The following is a 12,193-nucleotide window of genomic DNA, read 5'->3' as shown; positions in this document are numbered from 1 at the left end:
TTACGAGTAAAATCGACTTTTTGAGATTACGTGGGGTCCTGTCGTCGGGTGCGGCCTTGGTATCGTTGAAACAGCGGCGGTTTTCTTCTTCAACTTAGACATTGGACGTAGTTTGAAAAATAATACTGCAGAGACTGCAGACGAGCATATTAATGTGATAAGGAGAGCTCCAAGTGTCGCAGCAAATCCTGGGGTTGTCATACAAACGAGACCTGGTGTTGGTACAATTCTTGGAGCCATATTTTCATCTGAAGAATCTAGATTGAGATCACCAGCAGAAACGACTCGAATAACTCTGTTTACACCAACTTCTTTCTCCGGTGAAGTAGCCCTTCGTTGTCTTCTCACTCTACGTTCATCTCTCCTTATTTCTACACCAACTGGATATGAGTCTATCTGAGGTGGTCCATATTCAGCATGAGGAGGAGCAATTACATTATGACCACCATCAGAGCACTGATCGGGACAATGATATCTGCAAATCTGGATTGTACATTGGAAATGCACTTCCATAGAATCAGGGAATTTGAATGCCTGGAAGTGAGCGTATGATAGAACGGATGCGCTAGCTCCAAAGTTTTTGATCTTCGTAAACCTTGACATAAGTTTAGGTCTAGTAACACAGCCTCGCCTATCGACTAATTGTATAGGAGCGCGTTGACCATCATGAGCTACACAGTCACGAACTAACATATCGAATTTCGCATCGTCATCTTTGATTGCTAGTACCATAGTCATAGTTTGTCCTATCTTGACAAGACCCGAAACTTCAGATGCCCATGGTCCCTTTCCGACCTGTATTTGCATCCAGCACCCGACATTGTCACCAGCAAAATCGGCTCGTACGACGTCTAGCATATCTACTGGGAAAGGTCGGAAAGTAACTGCTTTTTCATATTGATCGTGCCACGTACAACGTAATTTTCGTGCTTGATCCCATACTTCTTGTACTTGTGGATCATATTGTATAACTATTACGTTTTCAAAATAGGTACCAGCTGCGGCAACGTCTCCTCGATACCGTGGGTCTCCACTTCCTGCTGTACCGCATGCGTGTGCGCCGATTTCGAAGGAAGACGATGTTCTGCCTAGATTAGGAGGAAGATGGACACATTGGTGGTTTGAATAGTGCCCTTTTGAAAATACTATACCAAAGAATGGTTTGTCGAAACTGAGAAAGACTCTCATTGCATTCTTTTCGCATTTGACGTCCAGTGATAGAATCTTAGGCATGTCCGGAGCGGGTGCTGGCCAAACATCTCCTGTGGTGCTGAATACCTTATCACTGGCTGAAGTTTGCGCATCAGTGGGAGGTGCGGGAGGAGGTGGTGGGCCACGGAATCCGGTTCCAATTTCATTTTTGTGATGATTAACTGACGGTCCAAGAGCGAATGGCTTCGAGTGAATTTGGTGATGATTGGGAATCCTAGGCATACCTGTAAAAACGATAAATAAAATGTTATTGGAATTTGTGATACAATAATAATTTTTCACAATGATAAATCAAAAGGACCACTGTGCATAGACTAGAGTCACATTTTTGAACATAGTCTTACTCAATCAAGAGATTGGAAGATATTATGTAGAACCTCAATGAAGTTCACAGCCACACTTAGAGAATTTATGAATGAAACGCACAATTATAACATGACACGACACACACTACTAACTTGCACGCACACATCTAGCAGAACGATTCTTTCTTTGGGCGTGCTTATTTTATTTGATATTTCTATGCAACAGTAGAGGGCGTCATATGTCGAGTGATTCATAATAATTGATTTACCCTGCAATCGATAACATGAGATTTAAATAATAATAAAGGTACGTGGTTTAAAAGGTAAATGTTTAGCGTTTACGGTTAAAAATTAAAATACGAAGTAGAAGATTTTATTTTGTACGCTATGCGCCTCGCGCGCGCTTGCTGCGCTGTGGCCTGTCTAGCGACAATTGACCTAGAAGTTTGGCCGCTCATTACTAGATGGCGCTTTCATATATTTTTTATTTAGTATTTTTTTAATTACAAAACTTTAATGGTCCTATCTGAAGGCTCTTTAAGACCCTGAGGGTAGGGTATGCACTGCTTATTTGCATATATGCAATGCACGCCACTGAAGATACCAACCTCAACTTATGAGAAAATTAAATCTGTCAAATTTTTACGGAGCCGTCAAATTTCTACATTCTGTCCTCCATGCCAAATGACGGATTGAGGCTAACGTGCATTTGAACAGGCAGGTGAAACGCTATAGGACGTACTAAGGCAGATGGACCGATGAACCGACGGTCAATGGAACAGACAAAGTTCTTAAAGACATGTGTCTGAATCCGTTGAAATTCTCATCTTCATTCTTCTTCTTTTATAGCCGGATATTCGTTCATTGAACTTTGCTGGGGATTGCTTACCTATTGGATGGTGTGGCTGGTGGTGCTGAGGATTCTGTCTTCTATTATGAGGCGGTGGGACAGGAGGCGGTGGTCCGTTGTAAGCATGGCTCGGTGTTTCTCTCTCCGATGACTCCATCGCTAGTTGATCGCTAGACGGCTCTGCTGCACTGTTCGAGTCAGAGCTTGGCCCGCCACCGCCACCGTTTTCGTTAGATGTCTGATCGCTCAACGTTCCGCTCTGAAAAATATATAGAAGTAAATTATGATTTCGCTCGGAAAATAGAGATTTAAATAAAAATCAGGAAATGCTCCGTAATTTTATATCATTTTAAAAATACCGAATAATGATAAATCTTTTGAAGTTTAAGTGCTAAATCAGTTATTGTAATTGCATCGCTTAATAATATCTCACTGCTGGGTATAGCTGAATGAAATTAAGAACTGCCTTCTTTTGTAAAATAGTGCAATGAGTATTATGAAAAGTTAGTCATTATATCCCAGACTGAAGGCTTAAGGGCAGACAGAGCCAATTTCCTTTGCACTTAGGTTCGTATTGAGGTATTTTTGACGAGAACGTTTCGTGATCTGCACTTGAATTTGCGAACGACTCAACTAGATCAATAGGATAGTTATTATTTTAAATATTTGTTTATTACTTACGAGAAAGTAATACAAGTAAAACGCTTTTGTAAAGCGAGCGTGCCGAATCTTAATGCGGGCTATGCACAGTTCGACACTAATAGGTTTACTTGAAGCAAAGAAGTTTTCACATTTATTAAAAATACGCCCGGAACTAAAACAAGTATCTACAGTAGGAACAAGGTAAGACGGCGTTTAAGTAATAAGAATCGGATCTTTTTAAGAGTTGCGTTTAAAATTGTAGAGTTACAATATACAAACACCTGGAAATTCCTACTGAATGTTTGTGTAAAATAACAAAAGTATGGCTACAGTTTAACAACACGTATATAATTCCGTGTTCGTTACAATGCCTACGTATTGGAAAATGTCCCAAAAATATACAAGCATTTCTACCTTGCGACGCATATTACTCTGACATGATAATTACATGTTTTGGTATCCCCACCCGCTTTCACTAGCGCGTCGGCAATATTTTAAGTGTTATTTAATTCGACACACTGACCGTTTTAAATATATCTTTTCAAAAACCAGCTCCTATTTCGAGATATGCGACAACACCCAATGTTCTTGGTCGAAACTCGAACGAAATCTGACTAGATAACTCTCAGAATCCAATTTCCTCGACATGAATAGAATCATCACGTGAAAGTTGCCATGTTTCTGGTTCACATTTGATTTAAATCATCGCTCAATTGACCGCTCTGTAACATTAAACTAGTTCCGTCGGGCTTACACGTCTTTGTCATTAATTATTTCTGGTTTTCCAGACATCGTGTCGCAGTTTTTTGGGTGGTCGAATGCTATCTCAAAAAGATTTTTATAAAACCGGTCACTATTTTTCAATCAGACTTTTATTATTGGCTATCGGTGAGCCTAGAATTATCGAATCGTCGACGCTTTTAAATAACTCTCATTTGTTTCGCCTCGAGCAACAAAATTAGAAAGTATTGGTTCCGACTACGATGTGTGGAGGCTATTTTATTTTCTTCAATAAAGATTTATGAGTGAGCTTGTAAAGGTTCATCCTCCCATCGGTTGATGGAATCCAGTAATTATTTTAGATTGGAATCTGGATGGTCAGCATTTCTCAATTAATCCAAGGCACAATATTGTTGCGTAATCTCAATACAAAAGAGAAAGTTGGAACGAAAAAGAAATTACATACATTATTTAACTAGTCGATCATTTAATAGATCATGATTTACAACATCTCGTGCGTCATTTTAACACTGATAATAAGTTTCGTTCATAACTGATACGTCATTGATAAGATTGCTCATACCACAATCAAATTCCATACTTTGTGGTAGGTACATACCATATTTGATATTCGCGTCTACACTTGTCATGTTAGAATGATAGAATGATTCACGATTCCCTATTCAAATCGTATTTATTTTATTTATTCGATCATCGATTTTGAATGCCAATAATGGGGAGTATTTATTATATTTATTGGAATATGATTCATTTTGAAGTCTTACTAATTGTTGCCAGCAACTTCCTTCTCGTGAAAATTGTGATGTGTAGGCTTGTGTAATTCTATGACCACTGTCTACTACTAGGTATTTTGCAAAAAAAAAATGTCGATCTCTTGCTCTGTGAAAAACAAAAACGAACCTTACTTACAAGAACCGTTTATTTTTGCGGGATAAAACGTAGCCTATCTATCGTATCGTATCTATCGCTTTGTTTAATTTCATCCCGATTCCTTCAGCCGTTCGGGCGTGATTGACTAACATTTGGTTGAATAATCCATCAAACTTCCGCATTTATAATATTAGTATAGATAGAAACGTTGCGACCCTCAAAGCAGATGCTCAGTTCTCGACTATGCGAGTGGAACAAGTTCCGCTTATGAGTATTCAGGGGAGCGGCCGTCAAGTGCAGTGTGTCACTGCGCGGTCGTTGCTCTCGTCGGACTAATTTTACTTTCATTAAATCGCTGCGACGCGGCTAATTCGTGACTTTCAGATGTTTGTTTAGTTTCGGTTTTGTTATCACCTTTGTTGGTTTGATGGCTTTAATTAATTGGCGCCTTTATGCATGCTCATTTTTTATTTATTAATCCATACACTAAAGATAAGTTACTCAGAACACTTAACCTAAAAAGATCTTCACATTACAAAAGTTATTGAATAAAAATTATTCATTCGAAACTCTGATTTCATAAATCTAATTACATGGAAATTAGATTTATGAAATTAGTTTGGCCATCCAAAGGGGCAATGGAGCCAGCATCTTAGGAACTGTGCCTCGCTGCGGTGGTTTCGAGGACGTTGTAGATTTTATTTAGTTTTAAATAGTTTATTTTAGGTTAAATTTATAAAACAATTATTTTAAAGATTACATGGATGGGATATTACTAGAAACTTGAAATAAGTAAATGTTGGGAAATAAAATGATTTATATATAAAATGATTTTCTAAGTTAATTATAACCAAATTTCCAAAAATGTTTTGACGTCTTATGTACCTATATTTTTTTATGTTTTGAGCATTATCAATTAATCATCATAGACAGATCTTCCCTTAGTCCTTTATTTTGAATAATATGCCTGTATTCTAACAATTTGGTTAATTTAGAAGTCCTCTTGGCATAGCCCTCTAGCATTTTGAAATGCGTTGTATCTCGCGCTACCCTTCACCAGTCAAGTCAACCGTGATCTCACTTGGTGACGTCCTCTAATAAGTTACCATGTCTAGGGTACCAGTTGGAGACGGTTGTACTTTAGTTATTTTTATTGTTTGAACTTGACAGGTCCATCTCCATTTTAGTTTGCGTATTCGAGTGAGAATATCAGCCAAATTGATTTTTATCTTATCACACTGCTTCTCACTAAGTCTTTGATAGATACCAAATATAAGAGACAATATTTATAAGACATAGAGAAAATATAATCAGGTTAGACTTACAAAGTAGTGGTAAATTCATCAGGTTAAATGAATCTAGAAATTGTAGCCCATAGAACATTTTAGTGAAAACGAATCTATAATCATAATAGGAAATTAAAGGAGTTTTTAAGTAAACTTTTTAAAACATTAAATATTAGAAGCAATGTAATAAATTTACACGATAGCCAAGTACATGAATGTAAGAAAAACCAAGTTGTGGATGTCGAATAAATTATAAAAGTTGCCCAGCAAATAAATAAGTAGTAGGACAATACCTAGAATGACGAGCAGGATTTCAAGTTCAATGTGTGTCGGCGCTGTAGGTCGCAGTGTGACCGACCGACGGGAAAGCTGGCTTTTACTCTTACGACACCAGTGTGTCTATTGTCATAAATCGGCTTTACAAAAGTTATTTTACCTTAGAACATAATTATTAAATGTTGTGATTCGGTTTCCGTTAATAAATTGAATTAGTCGAATGTCTTCATAAGAAAATAACGTTACAAATATTTCATATTACTACTATTAGGCATGAATCAGCATTGACCAAGATTAGTGGACATGTTGTAAGATGATAAACATTCCAAAATAAACTTATTAAGTTTATGAAGTTCTTTACAACGAGACAGCGATATGTTGTTTTAGATCATTCATTTAGAAAAATGTTAGTTACCCATAACGCCAATTATTTGCAGAAGGTAATTATTTATTAAATTTGGGAAAAAATACTCTGTATGGAAAGCAGATTATTTGGTTATATTTTATATTATACATTCAAGTAACTAAAAATTATAAAATTGTGGAAAAGTCACATAGCGTTTTGTGTCGCGTTTAAGTTCGCAACGGCTGACATTCAATCTGGTCATGTCACAAGAAAAACGGGTTAGTAAAATTAGGACAGTAGGATGCACTGTTTGACAAAATTGTTGAACAACTGCTTAAGTACTTTAATTAATTAGTTTTTAATTTTTTGCATGATGTTGACGTTAGGAAAAATTAAACAGCTATGATGGTAATTATAATATGAAATTTGGTACAAATGAAATTTTTCGACACTTATAGATCCTTGTTTTGGTGAGCCAAAGCTATTTATTAAAACATTCATAGATTTTATCAATTATGTGCGTATTTAATTAGGTATTTCTGGAGAAAGCGAGCTCTGACAAGACACTGGAGCTATTAAGCGTATGTCCACACGGATAATTACTGAAATCAGTGCAACAGTTTTTTTGTACACCTCTAAGTAAGAACTAAGAGTAGTTTACAACGTTCAGTTACAATGATACCATTTTAGTTAGTGGTTCTCACTCAGCGAAGACAAAACAGGTAAATAGCGTACTTAGACGGAACTAGACATGTCCGTCTGTGGAGGGAGTGGGTCAGTGCCCAATATGGGGGATTTTGCCCGATGACCGTATTAGATGCTATCTCGTTCTATTTCCTCGCGGAAGACTTAGGCCCTGCGTTTGTGATGATTACCTATATTACCATTAATAATGCTGCTAAATTAAAATTTAAATTAATGAAAAGTGATATACGCGACTTAAATATTTCAATATTTCAATTTCTTAGGAAAGTTATAAAAGCTGTTAAGCATAATCTCTAAATTAAGTCGAGAAGACTAAAAGTGACGTTGTCGTTGCATAATTTGTGGAAAAATATAGCAAAATTTGAAGACCACCCATAGTTTACGACGATTGCATTTAAACCTTGACTAATTTGGAGTTCTAAGTTTTTTTACTGTCAATATTCTACAATCAATCCACCCGTAATCTAGAGATTTATTGTCAAACAAGATTCGTTTGAGAATATAATAATATCTAAATAAATATATTCTTATTTTGATAACTTTAACACATACCTACCTACTTTAGTACCTACAAGGAAAGATGAATTATCTTTTTTTGCTTTGCTTGTGGTTTCCATTTAAGGTAGTGTAGGCGTGTTCTCTCTGGAGGCACATTTATTTTGAATCTTATTTTATACCTTCTGTAATGCACCTCTACCGTGCGTTATACCATTTCGTATATGTTGTGACATTGCAGTCTAGGTAGTATCCAGAATATCATAAACATTTAATTGTTTCTGTCGTAGTAGTTTTCTCATTTAAGACAATTGTGTTGAATGATGTCCATACTTTAGATCTATAATTATATAATAAGCTAAGTAAACTTTTAAAAGAAGAATTTAAAGTTGTTCCACGGGAGCTATGGTGGTGTGCTCGACCGTAACAATAGGAAAATATTCCTCCGAGCGGGTGATCGTACTCGGGGACCGAGATCCGAACATTCAATTTTGGAAGTTGTATATATCGTCAATTTTTGTGAACACTTCGTTAGCGCGATGCATGATTTTTGTGGCGCCATCTAGTTTGGTAATGTGGAGACCGCTACATTGTTTATAAGCGTAAATTAAAACAGTGGTTAATACAAACGTGCTTTTACGATATCCCAGAATTCCTAGCAGATTAGATCTGATAACACGATATGCTACTACACATAAAACTATGCAATGAAGGTTAATATTATTAATTAATCTTTATCTCTAATTAGGTATATACGTTATTCTTAATATAAGTGTTATATAAAATTAACTAATTACAATCAGACGATTAACAATAACTTTTGACATACTTATCTCAAATATTACTATCTGACTGATGATGACTGACATTTAAATTTTAATTTAATTTTATAATTCTATTTTGTTTAACATGTTATTATTTAATATTATAAATATGTAATCTCTTAGTGTAACCATGAATAAAGAAAGTAAATAATAATGTTTGCAACATTTAGCAACATTCACATTACATAATGGCAAACTATATGAAATATAGTAAAAAAAAGAAATGAAAAATAATGTTAACTCTAATCAAGTATCATTAGAAAAATGGGTGACTTTTATCTCTTAAGATACATTTCAACTTTACTCCCAAAATTCATACAGTAGATATGAAAATTAGCTAATCGTGAGTAAGTTTATTGAATTAATTATTTGGAAAAAATATGCAAAAAAGTTGAAGCCATTTTTTCGACTCTTTAATGATTTTTTTTTCATTTTTTCATCACATGAGAACAAGATTCTTTCACTATGCTAATTTTTAAGCTCCAGTTTTAGAGGATAATGTCTTCCAATCTTCTGTGTAACCACGGAACCCTAAAAATCACGTATAGTGAAAACAGACAAACCTCCTTGGCGCTCTAGTGATGTGCCGTAAAAGGAGCTTGTGTCGATTAAAAACCATTAACTTTCAAGCGCCGCTCTACTTAGTGTGTGCTCGGCCTCTTGCCTTATGTATTAATTGAATTAAGTTACAATCCATGTTTTTGCAATACATTGTTGTTAGCAATTTATGACGATATTTTGAATTTAATAATAGTATCTAACTTCTATTTTTTTTTTTATTTATTTATTTCATCGAAAATTACAAAAAAAAGTATTACATTTAAAAGGTGTAAAACATAAACTCTTGAGAGTTTTACCGTTACACCCTGCGCCGTCGACAATCATTGGTCGTGAAATATCATGAATTTTCCGGCTACTTCTCGGTAGAATCTGCCTTCCGAACCGGTAGTAGAATCACTACACACAGACGGACTTGACGTTTCAAAAGTGCTCATCTTAGGCCTACTTGAAATAAATAAATTTTTAATTTTTGAATTTTGAATACGACACACTAAACTCTAAAATTACATTTATGCTAAACTAAGCTAACTTATGAGCATTAACTTATGACAAATGGCGATAAATAATAAGTACTTTACAAAAAGTTACTGCTAAATGTGGGTAGTATAAAAATAAGTACTTAGATAAAAAAATGTATAACAAGAGTACATACAATTTGTATACGCATCAAGACTTTAGGTACAGTATACAGGAAGTTTCTTTTTTGATTAATATTTTGATTCTAAGGTGATGAACGGAATGTAATGCACTGCTTTAAGTTTGTTAACCGGATAAGTTTGTTGTGGGCTTCTTCTTAGACCAGGACGCGTTTGGAACACTCGTAGCTTTAGTTTTAAGTTTATGAATGTGTTATCGCCATCATCTCACTACCGTGTAATTCTTATGTACGCATCAAAAGTGCCATCTATGTGCCTACTTGAATAAAGATATTTTTGACTTTGACTTTACTTTAATGTATTATCAAAGTGCTTCTACGTTATTGTTCACTTCTTTGATTTTCTTTTTAATCGAAGTAGAAGTAGCAAGCCTGGTGAATAAACAGTACTAATTTTGCGATTGCCACAATAATTAAGCAGGAGTCTATCGGATCATTAAGTGCGACTTAAAATTGTGCATAGATGAAAATTCGAAAAATTCGAAAAAAATTCAAATTGACACTAACTGATATTATTCACTGTGATAAAAAGTAAAAAATGCGTGCTTCATTCAACTGAATGTCAGTTGTAGATTAATAATTGTAACTTATACAATAAATGATTCTAAAACTGAGAGTTGTAATCAAATCTATCAATGTAACAGCATATAACATGTAACTTAATACTCGTGAACACCTACGAGTGTGTACGAACATGCTAAATATAACACCTGCAGTGAAAGTTTTCTTTTAACTTCTGTCATTTAACTTGTACCTACCCACCTATTAAATTACCCGAAAAATGAGCATTAACAAATGAGGATTACGTTTTTACTAATTGGAAGCAGAAATTTAAAACTAAAAGTGGCCAAAACAAATATACACCTTTTTTAGTCCACTACAAGTTAGCCCTTGGCTGCAATCTCACCTGGCGGTAAGTGATGATGCAGTCTAAGATGGTAGCGGGCTATCCTGTTAGCGAGTATGGCAGTAGTACCCCTAATCCTGGAACCCTAAATCGCTTAGTGGCCCGTCTTTGTCGGTACTGTGGTAACTAGCCACGGCCAAAGCCTCCACCCAGACCAGACCAGACCAGAGAAAATTTTAGAAATTATAAATATCCGAATGCCCCTTCCGGGAATCGAACCCGGGACCTCCTACTTAAAATCACAGCGCTCACAGTTGCGCCAGCGAGTTCATCAAAACTAAGATTAGAATCTAAAAGATTATGGAACTTTTCAGATAAAAAAATAGGATATCAGTAATATTCCTTACCGTATGTAATACAAGAAGGATGCCTATAGCCAGACCGCGTTTCAGCCGCATCGTGAACTGCAAAGAAAAAAGAAAAGAATCAGATGTGAGCGAACAGTGAGCGTATTTTTCTTCTAGATATTTAATTTCAAGTGACACTGTGAAAAATGAATGATGGTGATAACATAAAGAAAACATAGGATAAGTATTTTTTGGATAAAATATTGGAATACTAACAGCTTTAATTTAAAGCTAACGAATGAAACTATGATAGGCTTATTCGATCAATCGGAATAATGAACGTTTCGAAACTGTCTATAAATAGCCCTTTTTTATTCCGAAATAAAATCTGAATTAAACTGAACTTGTTTGAAATACCACTCTAAAAATACCACAATTGTTTTTTTATATAAATGGTATATTTTAATAGACCACACTTTGAAAAGTTTATAAGAAAAATTTTCTATATTTTTTTGGCGGTTCTGACGCCATAATATATCTTTTCGCCTCGCATTATTAATCGAAATCAAATGTGTAAGGACATTCAAATGAAACGATGAACGTAATCATCGGAACGTAATCGGTCGGTATAAACGAAAAGACTAACCTAAACAAATTGAAAAGATCAAGCAATGACGTTCCTAAGCTTGTTACTAGACGAATGTGTGCCTTTGACTCGGCAACGAAAGTTCAAATGTTTGACTTGTACACTTAGTTTAAAGGGAAAGTTCCAATAGATCGTATTCCCACCGGATGTGCTTGAAAATTTATTTTGATGGAAATTTATATCTTTACACATTTATTTTTTACAATTTCGCGTCGATACTTTATCGTCGATTACTTAAAAATTTTACTATTTAAAAGCCTGACGTTTTATTCATGGCCCCAAAAAAGGAGTTTGATTGCTTTTTGTTTGCATCGCTAACTAAGCAATCAAACGCATGGATTGATATGAATGCAGACTTTTGTTTGTGAATTAGTTTAGTAGTATTTAGTTCTGTTTGATAAATATCATTTATTCTGTTTAGCCATTTGAGAATTATCTTTTATATTTTCATTTGGTGTAGGAATGTTAAACATACAACTGTATATTACCACCACTTGGTCTAGACTCTAGACAGTTCAATTATATTATGACAACATTAACCTGACGGTCGGCTAGTGTACGTACTGATCAACCCCTCGACAAGTT

At 35.2% G+C, this 12,193-nt stretch overlaps 1 protein-coding gene across 1 annotated transcript; it reads right to left on the bottom strand.

The window, feature by feature from the left end:
• On the bottom strand, window positions 1-11,073 carry LOC120626978. The gene is made up of 3 exons (XM_039894803.1): window positions 11,023-11,073; window positions 2,407-2,626; window positions 1-1,436 (listed from the first exon to the last, which is right to left on the bottom strand). The coding sequence occupies exons 1-3, from the start codon at window positions 11,071-11,073 to the stop codon at window positions 1-3; spliced, it is 1,707 nt and encodes a 568-aa protein (XP_039750737.1).
• Between the last annotated feature and the right edge of the window lie 1,120 nt (window positions 11,074-12,193).

Source organism: Pararge aegeria, chromosome 10, assembly GCF_905163445.1.
Source record: "Pararge aegeria chromosome 10, ilParAegt1.1, whole genome shotgun sequence".
Taxonomy (NCBI): domain Eukaryota; kingdom Metazoa; phylum Arthropoda; class Insecta; order Lepidoptera; family Nymphalidae; genus Pararge; species Pararge aegeria.
This window is presented reverse-complemented; position numbering and strand designations above follow the sequence as displayed.

Bases quoted from the DNA above. Each gene is read 5' to 3' on its own strand.
- LOC120626978 (XM_039894803.1), bottom strand. From the start codon at position 11,073: ATGCGGCTGAAACGCGGTCTGGCTATAGGCATCCTTCTTGTATTACAT. The intron at 2,627-11,022 runs GTAAGGAATATT...TATATTTTTCAG, and splicing joins TCCTTCTTGTATTACATACG to AGCGGAACGTTGAGCGATCA. The intron at 1,437-2,406 runs GTAAGCAATCCC...TCGTTTTTACAG, and splicing joins CCAGCCACACCATCCAATAG to GTATGCCTAGGATTCCCAAT.